At 38.4% G+C, this 22928-nt stretch overlaps 1 protein-coding gene across 1 annotated transcript in view; it reads right to left on the bottom strand.

Annotated features, from left to right (window-relative positions):
• The window catches only part of Magi2 (membrane associated guanylate kinase, WW and PDZ domain containing 2), a 1359346-nt gene that overhangs the window by 140820 nt on the left and 1195598 nt on the right, over positions 1 to 22928 (bottom strand). The window contains exons 14-15 of the mRNA XM_042684528.1: positions 18331 to 18422; positions 5869 to 6061 (exon numbers count right to left, since the gene is read on the bottom strand). Coding sequence (XP_042540462.1) covers positions 5869 to 6061; positions 18331 to 18422 — 285 coding nt within the window. The remainder of the gene's footprint in view (positions 1 to 5868; positions 6062 to 18330; positions 18423 to 22928) is intronic.

Below are 22928 nucleotides of genomic sequence, written 5' to 3'. Positions count from 1 at the left end.
TATAAGTTTGTCACTATGCAGTTACTGAAGACGAACTATTAATTTTTAGGGTTTGCTTCCTTTTTGTTCCCGCTGGTGATAGTGGAAAACACCACTGCCCTGACCGGAAGGAATGTCTCTTTGGGAGGCAGGGGTGTGGATAATGCTTCTTGGTGAGGTGGCTTACAACAGGACATTAACTGTGGATCAGGCATTGCTTATGGTTTGTATAGAAGCAACACTGCTGCCTTGTACTTATGCTTACTCATTGTTAAATGAATTGCCAAGGTTTACTAGCAAGGAGATTTTACAGAAATGGGGATGCTTTGAAATACTGGCAATAATCAACTATAGTTAGACAATGGATACTCTTTTGAGTAGATAGCTTGCAGGGCCTGACTGTGACCCAATGTTTCTTTCAAATATCAGCTTTTTTCATTGATTTATCCACAGACTAAGAAATCCTCAGGGTCAAGGGGACTTGTCCAACAAGAACCTACATTTCTCTTTTAGATCCACACCCTCTGTTATCAGAACACTAGGCTTCTGTAACCAGATAGATCTTGCCTGCTTCCAGACCTCCTCCTCAGGATTCTTCTCACGAAACATGACAGGACTGTAGAGGGGTATATCTTACGTTGAATTATAGGTGAAGCAATGGGGGTATATGGGCAGAGCTGATATCTGAGCCAGGATGTCCACTTGTGTAAGTACTGGGACCCTTGTGGTACCTCAAGGGGGCAGGTAACAGACTGAGATGTCGCTCCACAATGTCAGGGACTGGCATGCCTGCAGGCATTTGTGTGCACACTTTTGGTTTCTACCCAAAGGAAGGCAACTTGATAAAATGGGTGACATACAGACAAAGGAAAGGGGATGCATTTAAAATGGACCAAGGGTAGGAAACAGAACCAGGGGATAAACTGGTTAAATTTCTCACCCTGCTGCCAGGAAAGCCTTCCTTCCTCATCAGACCAGGAATGATTTTCCTCTAGGAAATGCTGATAGCTTTGGCACTGACTGTAACATGTTTTGATTAAGTCATAAAACTTCCTTTCACATCAATTCTAGATTTACATTCTAGGAAATTCCTCAGAGACACCTTCCTCTCAAACAAATTGTGTGCATTCAGACTAATGTGTCATTACACAGAACGTCTTGAAGCTGAGCTACTGAGCATATAAATATTTATATTTTCACTATAATAATTAAAGGCACTCTTTTAATGTCCTTGGGGGGAGGGGTAAAAACAACAACTAAGTAAGGAACCAATAGAATAGAATTATGGACTCAGATGTGATTCCACCTAATCTTTGATAAGGGAGTCAAAATTATCAGATGGAAGAAAGATAGCCTTTCAACAGATGGTGGGGGCAGAATTGGCTATACACATGTAGAAAACTGATGTTAGATCCTTATATATCACCCTGCACCAGAATCAACTCCAAGTGGATCAAAGACCTCAAGGTAAGAGCAGAGACCCTGAAAATATTACAGGAAGGGATATGAGATATGTTAGGGCTCCTTGACACAGGTCAAAACATCCAGAAGTACAATAAATCAAAGAAATGCCAATTAAACTGTAGAGCTTCTACATGGCAAAGGACAAAGTTAGCAAGATAAACAGATTGGGAGAAGACCTTCACTAGTGATACAACAGACAAGGGTTTTATATAAAAAATATATATAGGGCTCAAAAAATGAAACCCCCCAACAAAAAAATCCTCAAAGAAACAACCACCCTATTAATAAGTGGGTTAAAGAATTAAAAAGAGTCTGGGAGCTGGTGGCTCATGCCTTTAATCCTAGCTACTCAGGAGGCTAAGATCTGAGGACCATGGTTCTTGCTAGCCCAGGCAAGAAACTCCCCAGAAAACCAGAAGTGGCGCTGTGGCTCAAGTGGTAGAGCCCTAGCCTTGAGCTGAAGAGCTGAGGAAGAGCACCCATGCCCAGAGTTCAAGCCCTATGACCAACCCCTCCCCCCAAAAAAAAGAATTAAAAAGAGACTTTTTTGGAGAGGAAATAAGAATAGTCAATAGATACATGAAGAAATATTTGCCGGGTGCTGGTGGTTCATGCCTGTAATCCTAACTACTCAGGAGGCTGAGATCTGAGGAACGTGGCTTAAGGTCAGCCCAGGCAGGAAAGTCCGTGAGACTCTTATCTCCAATAGACCACCAGAAAAACCAGAAGTGGTGCTATGGCTAAAGTGGTAGAGCACTAGTCTTGAGCTGAAGAGCTGAGGGACAGTGCCCAGGTTCAAACCCCATGATGGACAAGAAAAAAATAAACCAAAAAAAGAAATGTACAACATCTCTGATTGCAAAAGAAATGCTGTATTTGATGTTGATATAATTTGTGGAGGGGAAGGGAAAAAACAAATTGTTTAAATAGGGATACAGATTAACCCATTGCAGAATGAGATATACAAGATGTTATGTCAAAAAACAAACTTTACAACTTTGGCGGGGGTGGGGGGGGCGGGGGTTGGGAAGGGATGGGAAGGGGAAATAAAGGAGGAGGCAACAATGCTTGATAAGAAATGTACTCATTAACTTGCTCATGTAATTATAACCCCTCTGTACAATTAAAAAAAAGGAATGCAAATCAAAACCATATTGAAATTCCTCCTCACCCCAGTTAGAATGGCCATTATCAATAAAACAAACAATAGCAGTGCTGGCTAGGATGTGGCCAAAAGGGAAGGCTACTATGCTGTTCGTGGGAGTGTAAACTTGTTCAACCACTCTGGAAAGCCGTATGGAGGTTCTTCAAAAGACTAAACATAGAACTACCCTATGATCCAGCAGTCCTACTCCTGGGCATTTACCCAAATGATCACAAACAAGGCCACACTAAAAGCTACCATCACAACTATGTTCCTTGAACCATTATTTACCATAGCTAAGATATGGAACCAACCCAGATGCCCCTCAGTAGATGAATGGATCAAGAAAATATATACACAATGGGATTCTATGCTCCCATCAGAAAGAATGACATCACCCCATTTGTTAGGAAATGGAAAGACTTGGGGAAAAATTATATTAAGTGAAGTAAGCCAGACCCAAAGAAACATAGGCTCCATGGTTCCCCTCATTTGTAATAGTATATGTCTAGGATACTCTTAGAAGAGGATCATAATAGCTCAATAGCTGTGTACATGTGACCATATAAAATGATGCTAGTCAAAATGAACTCCAAGATATGGAAACAATAGGTTTTTTGTTGTTGATGTTGTTTTCAATACACTGTATTCATTTTTTCTTTCCTTTTTCCCCTGTTGCCACTGTTTTTGATTTTAGTATCCTGTGTCTTGTATATACATTTGTCTGATTTGGAGAAGGAAGAGGAATAACAACATGGTAAAACAAAGACAAAGGGTGAACCAATGCAACAGTGATACTCACAAGACACTAGGTTGGAAATGAGCTTTACAACTTGGGAGGGGGAGTCAGTGGGAGGGATAGTGGAAAAAAATAGGGAGGGGTAACAATGTTTGACAAGAAATGTACTCATTACCTTACTTATGTAACTGTAACCCCTCTGTACATCACCTTTACAACAAAATTAAATTAAATTAAATCTCTTCCATTTTGTTTTTAGGCATATTATTTGCTCTCAAAATATCCTTTTGCTGAACTTGATCATTTTCAAAACTGATTTAACTGAATTAACTTGGAATATCTCCTGGTGTGAATGAGCAGTCTGTAGCAGAACATTTTTTTAAAAAAATTAAATATATTTCAATTGCACTCAAAAGCCTAACAGTCTAAAGTTGGTAAGAACTGTAGTGAAGAGCAGCTTTAGAGCAGTCATGTGACTTACAAATTGGAAGAATACCTTTGTGCAGCATTTGGCATCTTCCCCAACAGCTTGGGTTGATTAGAACAAAATTTAATTTGCAATAATCAGCCAGTGGCAAGGGGAGCATGAAATTATGTTAGTGCATTGGTTTTGCACTTTGCAATATATTTCCTTGTAAATCAGGTATCTTTTTAATTTATCTTTAGGCTACAGAACCTATAGTACAGTAAATTTGCTATTAAAAGAAAAGCACTCTTCAGGGAGAAAGACAGTTAAATGTTAACCAAGGAAGCATGATCTTCCTCCTGGCATTTTGCCCAAGGATAAGCCATAATTCAATGTGTTTTACTTCTTTGGGTCAAGTGCTATGCCAGGGATTTCTGAAGACAAACGGCACCTCTTAGTAAAACCTCCATCCAATACAAGATATACAGCAGTCTGTATCTGTACTGGTGAGGACTGACAATTCTTCTGACTTGCCCTTTTAAATGATTGCCCTTGCTTAACTCTAGTTCCTAGAGGACTCAAAAGGAAAGGATATTTAGTCCAAGTGATAAATCTTATTTCTTTCAGTCACTTATATCCTGTGATCAGCAGGTAGCTCCCTTAAAAAATTCCAATATTATATGCAATATGTAAGATCCATTAATGGAAGATCCTATAAATGGAGTGCCATTTATTAAAAATTAGTGTTCAAATTCATTGGGAGTGGGAATCATGTCTTAAAATAGGGAGGCAGCTGAATGTAGCATAACAAACCAAGCGGGGCTCTGGTGGCTCACACCTGTAATCCTAGCTACTCAGGAGACTGAGATCTGAGAACTGATGTTTGAAGCCAGCTAGGGAAGGAAAGTTCATGATACTCTAATTAACCACACACAAAGCCAAAAGTGAAGCTGTGGCTCAAATGGTAGTGTGATAACCTTGAGGAAAATAAGCTCAAGGATAGTGCCCAGCCCCTGAGTTCAAGCTCTAGGACCAGTGTGCATGTGCATACACACACACACACACACACACACACACACACACACACACACGCACACACACACACACACACAATATCAATTTCTGGGTTATCACTAATTCACTGTGGAATACTAGGCAAGATACACATTCTCTGGGGACCAATTGTAATCTGTAATGGGAAGGAACTCAGATTGGAAAGATCCTTCCTAATTCTAGAATTGCTGGGTCTGTATGAGGATGTTGAGGGACTGGGTAGAGAAGCCACTCTGGGATAGCAGGTGACGGGAATTTCATTCGATCCTGATCCTGGGTTGGACAGGACCACAGTATTTTTAGAGCATGGGAAATTGTTAGGGAAAAAAATTTACATTCTCAAATTTACTTCATTTCCAGATTATATATAATGGTGCTTGTAATAGACATATTTCTTAAAATCATATTACTTTTTTGAGTTGAGATGGTAAGAGACACAAATTAGATATATTATGAATATATGAGCTGACTTTTAAAAGTATGTCTTTGCTGGAGTCTCTTATGAAGCTAAGAAAATAGGTGTAAAGGGAATAATCACTTCTAATATATCTGTTTCATAAATTTGGAGCTATAAGAATTATGTCTTCCCAGAGTCAGAGCTGTATTTTTCTACATGGGGCGACAGTTTTATTATTACCTTTTATCAGGCTCAACAATGAAAGTTAATTTTCCTTCCTGGTACACCATTATTATGGTATCAAAATTCTGTGTGTATGTGTGTTTTTGGTTGTTGTTTGTAAATGCAATGCGGAATATTTTTAAAAAGCATATTTTTCCATGACTGTAACACTGCTTTCATAACTACCATCTGACAAAAAGCAAAAAGCATACGTATCTGATATTAGCCCCAGGCTTCACTAGAAATTTTTAATGACTCCATTTGAAATGTAGGCTTCAAAGACCAGATTTTTGTACTAGTGGGGTGAAAGTCTGCACTTCCAAAATCAGTCAGTTCTTTAGGAATATCTAGGTTGCTTCTTCCCTTATATAATACAGAAACGGACTTAGAAGTGTGTTTCTGTGTTTCACAGAAACATTGGACCACCTAACTCCCAAGCCTTGCCTCCTGCGTCATATACCTACCTCCACAGAGCACCTTTCTTCTCACAGTGAGGTTGACCTGCCCATTGCGGGCTGCGTGGTGCATGAGGTCGATCACATAGCGGTGGGTCTTGCCAGCCACTGGAATCCCGTCCACATACACCAGCTCATCTCCTGGGTGTAAGCGGCCATCTCTGTCGGCTGAGCCCATGGCAATGACCGCTCCTATCAAAATCTAGAAAAGCAGTGAGGAAAGGACATGTGAATTTCAAACGTCCAACTCCATAAGTACACATTTGAAACATGAAAAATGAGGCTAGAAGGATGACTTTGTTTTTGTTCTGCTATTACTTAGATTTGAATTCAGGACCTTGGGCGCTCTCGCTCATGGTCAGCATAGCTCATGGTGATTGGTCTACTGCTTGAGCCATACCTTCAGTTTCAGGATTTTGCTGGTTCATTGGTGGTAAGTGTCTCTTGGAATTGTCTACCCAGGCTGGCTTCAGGCCTTGATGCTCAGATCTCAGCCTCCTGCATGGCTAGGAATAGAGGTGTGAGCCATTGGTGAATGGCTTGATTATTCCTTCTAGAGACATGAATGTCTCAAAGACACAAATAGTTGTCACATAGTACAGAGGACATTTGCTTCCTCAAGGAGCACTGTGATGCAAAATAATCTGATGCTAATTGATTGCCACATATGAACCCTGCCTTGAAACAAGGTGGGGGTTCCAGTCTTGGTTCTGGTTCTAGGGTAAGTCTTCTTCATCTCTGAGATCTTCAGTTTCCTCATATGTAGAATGGAGAAAATTATAATAGTACCTGTTCTATAAGATTATTAGAAAAATTGAATGTAAATCATTTATGAGAAGAAGCAGTTTAACTTGTTTTGAGTTAAATGTTCATGTAGTGAGTGTTCAAAAAATGTCCAGAGGAACATAGCTGTTATACATTATTAAATCCTAAGAAAAGTTTATGGCCTCTGTGTGTGTGTGTGTGTGTGTGTGTGTGTGTGTGTGTGTGTGTGTGTGTGTTTGGCTTTGCTTTGAAAGGCTAAAAAGCAAGAAAGAGGAAGAAAAAAAAACAACCTCAGAGCTGGCTCTTTCTGGCCAGTTGACTGACTCACAAATTGTGAGTCAAACCTTCTTCAGTTTGTTTCTCATTCCTTTGAACATTTCCTTGGAGCATTGTCGTCGGCACACAGGACATTCCCAGTCCTATGCCAATGCCCTGAAGTGTGCCTTACGGTGTAGATGGCTACAATACCAGAAGGCACGCATCTGGGAACTGTGGGCTATGCTTTAATTCCCTGAACAAGGACTGTAATGAAAGGCAACAAATGGGTTCCTACCCAGTAGAAGCACTCATCTTAGTGTCCATGACCAAGGCTGTTTTCATTCTCAAAGAGCAATACTAGTAAATATTTTGCCTCTGTTTTATCTGCAGAGCAATTTTTCAGATCACCCACGAGTCCCTTTTCCCTGGCTGAGCCATGTAGCATCTGAAGGCAGTGGTTACCCTTAGCCTGGACAATATTTCTAAGTTTGAAAGCCTTATAATAAAGTGATCTTTTGCTCACAATTTGATTTTTTTTGTTTTTTAATATATATTTTTATTGTCAAGATACTGTACAGAAGGGTTACAGTTATATGAGTGAGGTAACAAGTCCATTTCTTATCAAGCATTGTTACCCCCTCCTTTGATTTTCTCTTACCACCCATTCCCTCCTCACCTCCCCAGCTCCTCCCTCCCCCACTTCCCCACCAAAGTTGTAAAATTCATTTTCAACATAGTGTCTTGTACATTTCAATGTTATAATGGGTCAACCTGTATCCTTGTTTCAGCATTTTGTTATTTCCCTTCCCCTCCCCAAATTAGAAAAATATATTTACAACATGCAGGGCACCGGAATCAAATACAGTGAAGACAGGGGTTATACAGAAACAAAAAAAATCACATAGTACATTAAAAACAACAGCAAGAAAGATAAAGGCTCTTGTGTCCCTATTGTGGGGTTCATTTCACTTAGCATCATCTTATATGGTCATAGCTTATAAGTACATAGCTTTTGACCTCTTCTGCTTGTCCTAGACACATACTAGTTATTTCTTTCAGGCATAATAATTTCTTTCAAGTCCCAGATCTGTAGAATTGATCCAACTTGCAGAACTGCTCCATTCTGGCTTACTTGTCTTCAGTCTGGGCAGCAGAATGACTCCTCTATACTTAGTCATATTGTTCATAGTGTGGCTGGTCATTAGAACGGCTGGATCTGAATGCTCAGGATGTTTTAGGTATAGGCAAAGACACAGTTTAAAGAATTTTGCCGTCTTGACACATTTATTAGCTATCTTTCTCTTGAGGAACAACAATTCCCTACATTATTGTTCCCTTCTATACCTGAAAGATGAGGAAAAGACTTGTTTCTCTGTTGAATACTTGTATTTTGATAAATGTAAATAATTCATTACTGCCATCACAGGAACGGTCCTACCTTAGATTAGTGGCACAGTGTGGTTCTTTCCCCACAATCCACTGTACCCATTTTCTATAGCCTAGGATTGGGCATACTCCATTTTCCCTTATTGTCATGCCAACCTGAACTTATGAATTTCCTACTAAAGATGTTCCAATCTATTCTTCAAAAGGTTCAACCCACTAGGGGATGCCTCAAAGAGTTTGTAAATGCCTGTGCAGAAGCCATATTTATGTGTAGAAACGAATATTTATGTTTCTCTACTGCTTCATGAAGAGCTACATTTAGTTAGCTTAGTCTAAAGAAAATGCTTCAATCCTTTACATTTCCTTTGTACTGAACTGGGAAAATTTAAAGTAGTGATAGACAAGACATTTGTTTGTGAACTTTCTGGCTGGTTAATTATCAGTTTTAAGGTGTAGTTCTGATTTTCACTGATGAAAGTAATAAAAAAGAAATTAGGAGGGGGCTGGGAAGGTGGCTCAGTGGTAGAGTGCTTGCTTGCCTTGCATGCCTGAGGCCCTGGGTTGGATTCCTCAGCACCACATAAGCAGAAAGAAAAAAAGCCGGAAGTGACGCTGTGGCTCAAGTGGTAGAGCACTAGCCTTGAGCTGAAGAGCTGAGGGACAGTGCCCAGGCCCAGAGTTCAGGCCCCACAACCGGACCCCCCCCCCAAAAAAAAAAAAAAAGAAAAGAAAAGAAATTAGGACTGAGAGAGTCAGAGCTGCAATTGAGCCCTGTACAAAAATAGTAAAGATATGTATGAAGTTTCACATTGGAAAACTCCTGTTCCTCTTTTCAATGAGGAAATAGCAAAGATATACTGACATTCTTGAAGTTACATTCTGTGCTAGTAGTTTAATGACATTCATTAAAAGAAGATGCTGACAACTATGATTATTGCAACATTATTCACCATAGCTAAGATATGGAACCAACCCAGATGCCCCTCAGTAGATGAATTGATGAAGAAAATGTGGTATGTATACACACACACACACACACACACACAGACACACACACACACACACACAGACAGACACAATGCAATTCTATGCCTCCATCAGAAAGAATGACACTGCCCCATTTGTTAGGAAATGGAAAGACTTCGAAAAAATTATATTAAGTGAAGTAAGCCAGGCCCAAAGAAACATAGGTCCCATGGTTTCCTTTATTTGCAAACTAGTATATGTCTAGGACAAGCAGAAAAGGTCAAAAGCTATGTACGTATAAGATGATGCTAAGCTAAATGAACCCCAAGATAGGGACACAAGGGGTTCTATCTTTCTTGCTATTGTTTTTAATGTAGTTATAATGTACTATGTGATTTTCTTTTGTTTCTTTGTATGTTCTTCCCGCCTTTTTGTAATTTGGGGAGGGGAAAGGAAATAACAAAATGCTGACACAAGGATACAGGTTGACCAATTGTAACAATGAGATGTACAAAACACTATGTTGAAAATGAACTTTAAAACTTTGGAGGGGAGGAGGGAGAAGTTGGGGAAGGAAGGGATGATAGGGAAAAAACAAAGGAGGGGGTAACAATGTTTGATAGGAAACATACTCATTACCTTAATCATGTAACTGTAACCCCTCTGTACAGTATCTTTACAATAAAAATGTATATTAAGAAAGTATATGAAAATATAGACTAAAAGAGCACATATATGAGACACATACCTCAAATTTAGGGCATCACACAAAGCTTTCTGGAACATGATTCCTGGTGTGATGTGTCATGAAAGGCATTACACAAGCTAAGGGTAATAAGGCAACTTGTACTATAGAAGCTATTGCAAGCTGCATTCTTATAAAATGATGCTAATGGAAATAAACTCCAAGAAATGGAAACAAGAGGTTTTTAAATTGCACTGTTTGTAGTTCTTCTTTCTTTCTTTGGTTTATTCCCGTCTGTCCTTGTTTTTGATTTCTCTATCCTTTGTTTTGTATATAAGTTTATTGATTTGGTGAGGGGAAGGGTAAGCAAAGAAACTGTGGGACAGAAGGTAAACCAATTCAGCAGTAAAATCCACTAGACACTATGTTGGAAATGAACTAAACAAATTTGAGGGGAGGGAAGTTAGGAGGGGAAAATCTGTGAGAGAATGAGGGAGAGGGTGACATTGTTCAAAAGGAAATATACTCATGACCTGACTGATGTCACTGTAACCCCTCTACACATCACCTTTACAATGAAACTTTCAAAATCTAAAAATAAATAAATACGTAAATAAATAAAAAATAAGGTGCGGATAAAAACATCTGCTTTCCTTCCATCTTGCTGTGGATATGAGCTACTTCGCTCATCCTCACTCAACAAATTATTTGTTGATACTTTTAAGTTCTAGGAATCCATTAGTGAATAATAACAAAAATCTTCTCCCCATAGAAATTCTATTCTAGTGGTCAGATGATAATTGTAAAAAGTATATTACATTTCCTATATAAATTATACTTGTGTAATCATATAGTAATGCAAACTATGTAGTGTCCTAGAGGTATGTTTGGGAAAAAAACAGCAAGGCAGTGTTAGAGTTGGGTTGCATTGGCCTCTTTGAGAAACTGATATGTGAACAAAGTCTGAAGTTCACTGGACACATTAAAAAAACAATTTGAAGCTTTTTTTTTTTTTGGTGCCAGTCCTGGGGCTCAAATTCAGGGCTTAGGCACTATCCCTGAGGTTTTGTGTTCAAGTTTAACACTATTACTCAAGCCACAGCTTCACTTCAACTTTTTTTTAATTTTTATTTTTTAAATTTTATTTTATTGTAAAGATGCTGTACAGAGGGGGTTACAGTTACATGAGTAAGGTAATAAGTACATTTCTTGTCAAACATTGTTACCTCCTCTTTTGTTTCTCTCCTACCATCCCTTTCCTCCCCCACCACTCCCATTCCTCCCCTCCCCCGTCCCCCTGGCCCCCCCCCCCCCCCCCCCCCCCCCGCCTGCAGCATTTTTTGTTGTTAGTGGTTAATGGGAAATAAGAGGCTCATGAATTTTCACTCCAGAGCTGGCTTTGGACTGTGATCCTCACATCTCAGCTTTCTGAGTAGCTAGGTTTATAGGTGTGAGCCACTGGTGTCCAGCAAGTTGAAGCTTTTTAATCTTCAAACCTTCCTCGACTTGGTCCTTTCAAATCTAACATATTTATTGCTACACAGCATATTCAACAAATACTTCAACTGTGTATCTAAATAAACGTTGATAGGACAATATAATTTAGTCTAGAGTCTTATTTAGTATGATATACATGAGATAATCTATTCTGTACTTTGCTTTTAAAAAGTTTGTGATCACAGATTTATCATGTGAGGTGCCTGCGAGGTCAGGTGCTGCAAGTCACTACAGTTGAAGGCTGTGCCTACAGAGATGATAAAGCCCCTCAAATGGAACAAGGTTATGAAAGTGATTGCTTTCTCTTTCCAGGCTGTGATAGTTTTAGATTTGAGCTGTGTGTGATGTGGCAGTAGAGGTGCTTGTCCCTTAGGTTCATGGTATTTTCCCCCATGCATCAGGAATCTCTCACTTTGCTGGGCAGAAACTGACCATTCACTCACACTGGCAGTGCTTACCGCTCTCATGTTTAGCCTTTGGCAGTTTTTATCTTTGGTGCTGTATATTTCATTGGTGACACAGAGATAGCTCTATGTGTGTCTTTCTTCAGAAAAAAATAACCAATTTTTTTTGCTTTACGTCAAATATGATTTGTATACTTGACATATTCTATTGTTTTCCATTTGCCACCTAACTGCAGGGACTGGATAATCTAAGATTCCCTTTAGCACTGTAATTCATGTTGGCTTCGCATTGTGTAAGTTTCCATACTTTTCAAAGCTGCTGAGAATGTGCTTCAGGGCAGGTAGCTTTTCAAGGTAGTAGTTCTCCCACTTTGGGATATACTAACTTTGCATGGGGATGTTTGTTATAACAGTGCTGGGTCTAATCTGAGAGTCTGATTCTGCATGTGTTCTAACAAGCTCCTAGAAGTTAATTGATGCTAATTGTCCATGAATCAATTACACACTGAACTTTGAGTAGGTTTCCCTAGGGTCTGATGGTCACAGGATCTGGTCCCACTAATCACATCCAAGTTTCTCTAAGTACGGATCTAAGTTCCTTGACCTATCAGACCAGCTATCTTCCAGATCTGCTGAAGGTGCTTGTTCGGATTCCCTTTCTCCAAGGTCACATTTTCCTTCTGGTCTTGCTGACCTTTGTGTACCCTTGGCTACACTGGTGAAGAGTCAGCTTAGCCAATCCAACTCTTGCTCCATTCTCTAGCTTTCTCTGGACTATCGCTTTCTCTAGACAATAGCATCAGCCTCAGTGCCCCTTCTCCAGTTTTCTCTTTGCACTCTCAGAGTTACTTTTTATCCCATCCCAATGGCTCTGGCCTTAAAGGCAGATCTGGTGGCAAAAAGGTTCTGTGTCCCCACAAATGACTAACCTATGGCCCTGTCTTTTTCAATGCCTCCTGTAGGAAACCAAAGAGACAAAACAATTCCACAGCTCCATTTAATCTCAGGCTTTGAGCCACAGAACAAAACAAAGTATTCGATGTGAAATAACAGCAATTCACATTCAAGTGGTTGGTACTTCAGTAAGCCAGCACAGAGGAGGATGCTGAAAAGAAAACCAAAACAAACAAGATACAAACAAAACCCAAACCATTTTTCTAGACCCTCTCCTTCTTTTACATGTTTCCTGCACTATCTACCCAGAGTTAGTACAACCCCATTTGCCTGAGTGCAACCCTGGGCCCTCTCCTTATGAAATATCTCCATGAGTTTACACCAGACTGCTACACTAAGTTCTGCCATATTGTCTTTTTTTTTTTTTTTTTGGAGTGGTTATTCTCCATATAAGCTTTTCTTTAAAGTGGTGTTTTCTAGATCTTTCTATCTTGATGCTTTTCCATCTCTTCAGCGCACAGCTGGAAATCTCATTTTTGTTCCTTTCTGGCAATTTTTCATTTCTTTCTATTTCTATTGTTATTTAACGGTGAAAAGTATTTCCTTTTGCAAGAAAAATGCCCCTATGCTTTGCTTGAGCTGGAGCCCTGCTGTTCATTGTTTGCCAAAAGCAAAGTTGTCATGTTTAATGTGCACCCTGGGACATCAATACCATTTCATATATAGAGAGGCAGAAACCTGTTTGCTGTAATCTATGAGACCTCCTGGAGTCTTGAAACCAAGTGAGTTTACACTCCAAAACTTTTGTAGCACACCCAGCAATTAAAGGAGGGTAGAGCCTTTGTTTTGTATGTTGTGTCTGGGCTTAGGATGCAGAAAAGCAGGAAGGTAAGGCTAACGGGAGATCTTACAGTAGACACACCTTCCTGACATGGCCACTCTGAGAGGCAGTGTTCTGCTTTTCAAGTCTTGTTTTCTTACTTTCCTTGTGTCAGGGAGAGTTAAGGCTTGTATTTTATGGTTTTAGCATTAAAACTGTAACTTGCAGCCCGAGTGTATCTTAAATCATTCAAATGAAGAAATAAACAAGAATAAATCTAAACAGACACAATAAAGATAACCAGCAATCCATGTAATCCGAGGAGACTTATAATAAATACCTGATGACTACCCACTGAAGGGGAGAAAGGATTTAGGAATGCAAAGACAATACTTGAGAGGGTTGGGAACATAGGAAGTGCTATATAAAACCGGCAGAAAGACATCCCAAGGTAGTATATACACACCTGAACTTCACATTGAGCAATATGGGTTTTATTTTGATAATTCTTTTCCTTCTATGTCAGGTAATGTCTGGGAGGACTTCTCTCTCTTGAGACCACCTCCTTCTTGAGCTAGCCATGACTAGACCCTCCCTATGGCTCAATCAGGCTGTATCTTCCAAACAGAGTCAGGTCTGAGGAAGGGGACAGCCGAAGGTGACATTAACTAAGTGGAGGGTTGGTTTATCTTCTAAACTAGCAATCATGAATCTAGGGCCAATGTTAAGAATATCATACTTCAAAATCTATGTGAAAGTATACATTAGAAGAAAAAGTAGAACTTTGTTGCTTTTGCCTTCTATTTCTTTTGTGGCAACTTTTTATGGCATTTGTATGTATGGGCAAAGGGAATTACAGGTATCTTAGAATTAAAATGACATTATTTTTAGTGCCTAGGGCCTATAAAGATTATGATCTGGTCATGATTGGATGTTCATTTGGCCTACTCTTTCATCTTCTCAATTGCTTTCCATCTAATCTTTTGGAGGTAGGAGTCTGAAAAATAGTAGTGTAAATAACCCAGGCAGGGGGACTTGGGGGAGTTGGGGTCAGGCTCAGTCTAAAAGGATCACTACTTATCTCCAGCTACTTGTAATTATGAAGAAAGGCAAGCTCAATGGTGTGAAGTCCATTTTTCAAAAGAAGATGGAAATCCATGTTTTAAAGATGTGAAATGCCAGTTCTCAGACACTTAAAAATATGGGGGAGCCAGCTACAAGTAGCTCAGGTCTATAATCCAATCTATTTAGGAGGCTGAGATCTGTGGATTATGGTGTGAAGACCATAGGTAGGAAAGACTATGAGACACTCATCTCCATTCAATAAACTACTCAAAACAAAAACAAAAGCAAAAACAAAAAAAGCTGGAAGTGGAGCTGTAGCTTATGTAGTGGAGAGCTACCCTTGAGTAAATGCAGTTCTGGGATAATGGCTAGGCCCTGAGTTCAAGCCCTAGGACTCACAAACAGATACAAACACAGACACACACACACATACACACACACACACAAAACAGACACAGACAAACATAAACACATAGACACTGACACACACACAGGCACACACACACTGGGAAGTTCATCAAACATATTGCTGAGACCTCATCTTGGGCTTCTTTGATTCTAGAGAATCGATTGGCCTCAGAAAATGCACACTCCAGATCATTATTTGTTTTGAGAGGCTCAGTTGACAGTTTCATATTGGAAACAAGTATCCTCTTCCATTTTACATGTATTTATTTGTATCAGGTTCTGTATTAAGGTTGGAAAATATGACCACTATTAAAATCACAGTTCTTGACTCACATATTGTTATGAGGGGATAAAAAAGCATTTTAGAATATTCTAGAAGAGGAAACTCATCTGTCTGTTTAGAAACTCCTTACTTTAGTAAACTTGAGGTATTATGCTAGTATAAGTGCATTGGATTCGATTTGAGTTTATCCTTCTATCTCCTGCAATTTTTTAAGTTCTTGCTCAGTAGTGCACAAATGCAATAAAATTATATTTCAGCAGTTTTAAATTTTGAGCTTGTTTTTAATTATGTTTCATTATTTGGTATCTTCTATGACATTATTATTAATTTGGAATTTGGATTTTGTTTAAAGAGAAGTCTGATCATTGTCCCTAGTTCCTGCTAGGTAAACTCCCTTGCTGTCTGTGGTGAACTCTTCAGGCTATACCTGCTATGGTTTATGCTAAGATGGTCAGGATGGGGCCATACACACTAGCTTAGAGTGAGGGCTACCTTTATCAGAAATATCAATCAAGTAACTAGAGGATTGGGCCTTTGAGCAATGTTTTATTAATCCGATCTACGGCAAAAAAGGAAGACTAAAGATTCATGTGGGCAATGATTCAGTTACTCATGTCCATGTCATAAACCCCAATAAACACCCTAGATCCCACATTTGAATGAGCCTTTCTGGTTAGCAATATAGATAGGGTAGGTCATTGCTCTAGGGTAACCTGAGGATAAGGAAAGCTTCACATTTGAAATTTCTTTGGAATTTGTCCTAGATAGGTCTTCTTTGAGCTGGTTTTCACTGTAACAAAATTATAATCGTAATACTTCTCTGGCTTCTAAAGAATGCTGTGATTACCACACAGTTCTCCACTGGCCCTGGACTGCCCCAACTCTCCCTTTTCTTGTTTGTAATTCTCAGGAACAACTGTAGAATATTCTGAGACTGTACCATTCTAGATAAGAAGGGAAACAACCTGGGCTCTGTACCAGTCACCAGTATAAACAGAATGATTCAATTGTATAGCCCAGTGATACTTATTACTCTGGTCTGTAAATCTCACAATGGACCAATTTTGGGGGTTCCTCAGTTATGATGCATGAAAGTTGGGATACTATTTGTTCTGAGAAATTATTCTGAGCCTTAGAGGACCAGCTCTCAATGAATCTTAAGCTTCTGTTGTCCTTTGCTGCCTACCTGCAAATAACAAACTGTCTTCATGTAGCTTGCATATATGGATAGTCTGTCTCACTGGACTCAAAAAGTTGGTAACCAGGCACAGTGAGCCAAGGACCTCCACATCACAGCGGGTGTGTAGTATGAGTGCAATGGCAGCTTCTTTCCTGAGAGTTCACAGGAACTTTTAGTTGCTCTCAGGAACTCAGGCAGATGTTGGGATCCGAAGAACTGGAGGACCTCAAATTAAGCTAACTCTAAACAATGGCACATTTTAAAAGTTATAAACTATTAAATACAACACAGAGATAAAGTCTGTGCTTAGAAGAACTTAAAAATCCTGGGGATCCAACAAAGACATGTAGATATAAAAGTGCATTAGTTAGAGTATCCTATGGGAAAGCCACGCCAGATATTCATTGGAGGCCAGGAGGTTTGGGACATAAGGCAATATTAAGTTTACATGTATTAAGAAATGTATAGTGTTTTCAGTTCTCTAGGTTTTCAGTTTCCAGACTCTGTTCAGAAGGGAATGTAGCTGGAGGGCTGAACGGGTAACAGAGAATCTCTGAATCAGGTGACAAGGAGAGAGGAACAGGGTTACGAAGAGGAACATAGTAGCATGCTGGCTGATTGTGGTCAGATTTTATTCCTGGGATTGGGAAATACGTCTTTGTTCTGTATTGCTTTCCCTTGTAGCGAGAGCCTTCATCAGATATCCAGCCTGACTCTTCTTGACTGACTGAGGAAGCCTCTCATGGGTTCCTGTCAGGTTCTCATGGACACTGCTTGAATACTTACTGTGTGAGGGAGCTTACTCTCTACCATTTCATCTTGGAGCAGTTTTAATTATTATGAGTTCCTTTCATTTGTTAGACTGACTTTTTTTTTTTAGTGTAGACTGACCTTTATTTATCCTTGAGATGTCTGTTCATCAGATTTGTTTTTACTTTGGGGAAACAGTCTATTAACATGATAGACCAAGTTGATGATAACAAACATTTATGCAGTATGTCATATGATCCAGATATAATACTGAGAGCTTTAGCACCTTATCTACTTCTCAAAGTCACTCCAGAGAAAGGACTATTGTCTTGTAGTTGAGGAAATTGAGGTATAGAAGAGAAGTCTCTTACTGGAATGAGGAGGTAGGCAGAGATACTAGAATAAACAGCTCCAAGACTTTATTTATTCAAAACTTACATAAATGTCAGTTTCACTGTACATTAGGTATTAGTTATGATAGATCTTTTACAGTAAGTGTTTTATAGCTGTCATTTTAATATATTCTCTTAAATCTAGTTTTGGTATATTCCTTGTGTATCAATAACTATTGCTACTTTAGGCTTTCATTCTGGATATATACACGTATGTATATAGTCATAGAAAGGCTTCTCCAGAGCTAGTTGAAGTTGACTTCCTGAATATCTTCTCATTGTAGTCCCTTAATTCAATTAGTAAGACATTTTATTTCAGCACTGAACCTGATTTTACATCTACTTATCCCTCCCCATGTTTTGCCTTTTTCTTTTCTTTTTTTTCTTTTTTGGCTGCAAATAAACAAAATGGTGCAGTCCCAAATCATCTCTTGATATGTATCTTCTGATGTGCTGTATATCTACCCTTGAGCTGCCTCTCAGAGAGAACAACTTTCCAATGCCATATTTGAAATAAAAAGAATCCAATCCATTTTAAGAAAGAAGTAATGTACCTCTCCTAATGTGATTTATGATGAAATATTGGAGACACTTGTATATGGTGAGACCTTTTAAAAGAGAATAGCAAGAAACAAACTGACTTCAACATTTTTCATTTGACACTCCTAAGACATTTCCAAATGAGCCGAAGTATGGAAATAAAGTGAATTTAACTTACAGGCTGTCCAGGCTCATCTCCCCCGAGGATGCGGAAGCCAAATCCAGACTCCATCCTTCGAAGATGAACATCCAATTCCTTATAATCTGGACCTGGCATAAAGAAGATCCCATTGAGTAATGAATCCTGCCTCTTTCCCAGCCCTGAGTAACTGAACACACTGATGATAAATTAATTTTGTGGAAGTGAGTAATGGGAATGCTGTTAGAGTCAATGAAGAACAGGCAGGCTGTGATAACATGGTAGCAAAGAAAGAAGTGGTGCTTCCAAAGTCAGTTGGTCAGTGGAATAACAGTGGGCAACCAAGGACATTCCTAGGGTATTCACATAGGCAGGAAGAACACATGAATATTCTGAGTGAATATATCGATGCGTCTATAATTTTTTAATTTCCTCGAGAGCTTTCAGAATGCTTCAAGAATCTTGGCTGTGACTTTGAGCTATTTACTTTTGATTACTCCAGAAGTGAGAAAGAACAGATGCCAAAACTTGGAATTACCTACTAAAGTACTACCTAATAATTAAGCAGTATCTGTGTATGGCTTGATAGATCCAGTATAGAGACAGGGCTGTGTATTAGTGAGTGTGTACAGATTATCAACTTGTCCCTAATAGATGTCTCTGTTGAAACAGTAAAAATTAGAAAATATAGATTTTAAACTTTTCTTAGTTAGGATTTAAGTGAAGTGTTTGTGTTCTCACAAACTCCCTCAGTTAATTCACAACTTTTGGGTAGAAATTCACCTGGGCTAAGACGAACTCACAGCCCAAACATTCTTGAAATGTGGAAGCTACTATAGATAATAACTTCATTAGTGCACTCAAAAATAAAGGAGAGCATAGATACTTTTCTAAAATCAGCTAAATGAACTGAAATGTACCTATAACTAAGAAACATTCCTGAATTGGATTTCCTTTAGCTCTAGAATAAACTGAACCGTCAAGAAATTTTTTGACTTTCTGAGGAGATTATTTCCTGTGCTCCTCCACTCTTTCCTTTCCTGGGCCTTCTAGGGAAAATATCATACCCACTGTTAGAATGTTAGTGGCTGATCAGCAACCTGGAGGAATATGTATTGAATGATCTTTGTTTAAGAAATGCTTAGTGATTTCTGGGTCTCAGTAGTTTAAAGACAGTATTAGAATAGATACAAGCAGGTATTAAAGAAAATTCCATTTGCTTAAAAGGATAGTTTTGGAAATTAGGATATGATTTCAGAGGAGAATCCCCAGGAGACATAAAAAGATCTCAAAAAGATGAAGGCATATGAATATATACTTGTAGGTATATTAGAAAGTGATTCATTGACTGATGGTCAGGTGTGTTTTTTATTTGACAGTTATTCTCTTTTCTAGAAAGCTGAGTTAAGCCCTTAAGTACGATGCATATATATGTGTATATATATGTACATATATATACATATGTGTACACACATATATACATACAGTACAAAATATACAATTGCTTCTATGACCAAATGTGCACATATAACCAAGGTCTTTTTGATTCAATGAACAATAAAAAAAAAACTAAAAAAAAGAGCCATTAATTAGATTACACCATTTTTTTTGTTATCCTTTATAAACTGTATAACCATTCCCATTTTAAAGATGGGAGAACGTAGAAGAATTTGGTTTCTATTAGTAGCCAATTCATGTTGAGTAGTAAAGGAAGATGGAAAAGTAAAGACAGAACTGGCTTTTGAACTTAGTTGATTCTGGCATCTATCATAGTGGATATGAGAAACATGGAGAGTTTGCTAAGCGTGGAGTCTGGAGGTAATGGAGCAGGCTTGTAAACTCACAGCAGATATTTGTACTGTTCCCAGGGGAGGAAGGGCAAAGAGGGATGGGAGATGAAAGATAGTGCCCCATCACAAGTCCAACTTCCACAAGTTGGTTATAATTGCTCATGGTAATCTCCTCTTTAGGTCACTTTCAGCTTGGAGACTCTAGATCATGTATACAGGAAACGCAAATAAGAGGCGACATCCTCTTGATGTCTAGAACAATTGTGCCACCATATATTTGACCATCACAATGATACTTGTCCTATCTTCTCACTTTCATATCACTGTGTCTAGTAAATGGGGAATGGTTCCTCTGGACAACTTCAGCCCCCATTAGTACGGAATGAAGAACTCTAAAAGGAATTCCGACTTTGTTGAGTGAAACTTTCCCCTTTAGCAAATGCCAAAATTCTGATGATCCTGGCACTGGAGTTTTGAGCTGTGTCAAGGTACAAGGGGTTTGGCTTATGTCAAAGAATCCATTGATTCCTGGAGAAATAGAAAAAAAATCACTTTTTTAAAAAAATGAACAAATCAGTATTTTCTTTAGAGAGGAAAACTTAGATTTTGGCTAATTTATTTATGTGTCTACATTGATGTGCTTTTTTTCCCCTGACAAGTATAGTTCCCTGACTGATGCTTTGGTTCACCCTGTTTTCAAATATATGGTAGAAGGTGACAAACCTGTCAGTTTTACCTTTGCATTCTAGACTGAGGCAACTTCACGTACACAAGCAAAGAGAGACTAGCAGAGGGACCCACTGAGGAACTGTGCTAGCAGATGTGATTTAACTTTTATTTCTTTGCTCATTTTGAACACAGATTCAAAGGCTGTAGGCCATGGAAACTTTTGAGAAACAATTAACTGGAAAAAATGTTTAACTGATAGACTGCCTTGAGGCAGTAATTTTTTTTAAAAATAAGAGCTTTTTGAAAGATAATTTTTCTTTGGTTTATTTTTGTTTCCCTTCCTCTTTGAGTCTGGCTTTAAAAACTAACTAAAATTATGTACACAATGCTGGGAGATATTATTCTTTTTCTTCTTGCTTTGTTAGCTTTTTGCAAAGAGTATTTCTAATACTTCACCTTAGCTGCTCTTCTGGCCTGCTGACAAGGCTCAGTGACTGCAACATGCTTTATCTCTTCCCTTATTATTGTGAAGAAATCTAAGGGCAACTCTTCAATGCTTTTCCATGGAAGTTAATGATCACTACTCCTCTATCTCATTTTATAAATAAACTGTGTACCACGATTTTGTTACACGAAGGGGTCTGATAGATAACTTTAGGATCCAGGACCTTGGAAAGTCACTCAATCACTCTCCCTTCCGCTCCTCATACTTAAAAAAATAGTTTACGCTTTATTGTTTTCATTCTGTGCTTATTTTTATTTTCTTCCTTTTCCTCAGTTCCTTTTTTAAGACTATCAGGGACATTGCCAGATATTTCTTGATTTAGGTAAGAGGGGGCAGTGGTTGGGAGGAAATGGACTAAGAAGAGACAGAAGATTCCTTGAACACTGGTGTCAATGGAAAGTCATGGTCAATGTTGCTACTTTCTTAAAAGATGAGTCCCAGGATGTCCAGTCATTATGAAACAAATCATCTATCTCATGATACTCTTTCCAGATAGAATTTGACATGAGCTCTAAGGTAAGCTATTAGGATAGAATTTGCAAGTCCTACATTAGCCTAGACTCCTACCAATATTGCAAAACCCAATATTTAAGAAAACCTAGCAAATGGTAGTTACATCCAGGCATTAGGCCAATCTCCCTTCAATTACAGAGCAACAAAATTCCAAAAGCTAATTCTTATTTTGCCTTAAGCATCCATGGGGCTGCACATACTTTTTGTATCCTGGTTGTACTTATAAAAATCATGGTTTTGTGCACAGTTTAGAGAAAAGACAGGATGGCTGAACACAATTGACTAATTTTATGAATGGATTCAATCTTCAAACATGCAAAGAACAGCATTTTTTATGGATTAATTTGGCACATGGGCTGCTGCTGTAAACATGTCAATTAAATTTTGGTACTTGAAATCTCTTTCATGTTTTAATTAAAACATAAGTGCCGTGGCTTATTATCACAGTTTGGCAGAAAGAATGAACTTATTCAATTTTTCCTGCTGGAAAATGCAATACTATTTTTTGGCCTTCCTCATAATGAGATCTAAGAACGACTGCACAAAAAGGAATCAGGAATTGGTGTTTCTACTAATGCACACAGAGTTGTCTTTCTTTTAGGAAAAGGCTTCCACTGGAGGGAATTTCTGGAATCTTCCATTCCTTGTCTCTGATCTTTGTAAAGAATAGATCTTTCAAAGTTCTTGGCCAAAGATTCCATTGTTTCTTACTAACATTCTCCCTGGATGACATTATTCTTTGTCTACAACAGAATTCCATTATTTAGCTTATAGGAGTTGCTAAATAAATTTTTCTTGTTTAGATTGCTCATAAATTTACTAAATCCAAGAAGCTACTGCATTATTTTACTACCAAGTTATTGCTTAGTTCCATGAATTCATTATTTAGGACTTTGTAAATCCAATTTGCTTTGGTACCTAAGGATTCTATAGAAACAAAGTTAATTATACCCTATAATTATGATAAAGATAGTTGAGTAAAAAATCATGACAAGTAATCTGATAAAGAGCATTGTAGACACCTGAAAAATAGTAAGAAATAGCTTGACTTGCTAGAATATTTTGATTCTTTGTGTGGACATTAAATAAAATATTTGGTTAAGTTCATTTCTTTAAAATCTGGATTACAAAATAGAATACTAGAATCTCATTTTATTATA

Source organism: Dipodomys spectabilis, unplaced genomic scaffold, assembly GCF_019054845.1.
Source record: "Dipodomys spectabilis isolate Male_0828 unplaced genomic scaffold, ASM1905484v1 ptg000089l, whole genome shotgun sequence".
Taxonomy (NCBI): Eukaryota; Metazoa; Chordata; class Mammalia; order Rodentia; family Heteromyidae; genus Dipodomys; species Dipodomys spectabilis.
Note: the sequence above shows the minus strand (reverse complement) of the source record. Positions and strands in the feature narration are given on the sequence as shown.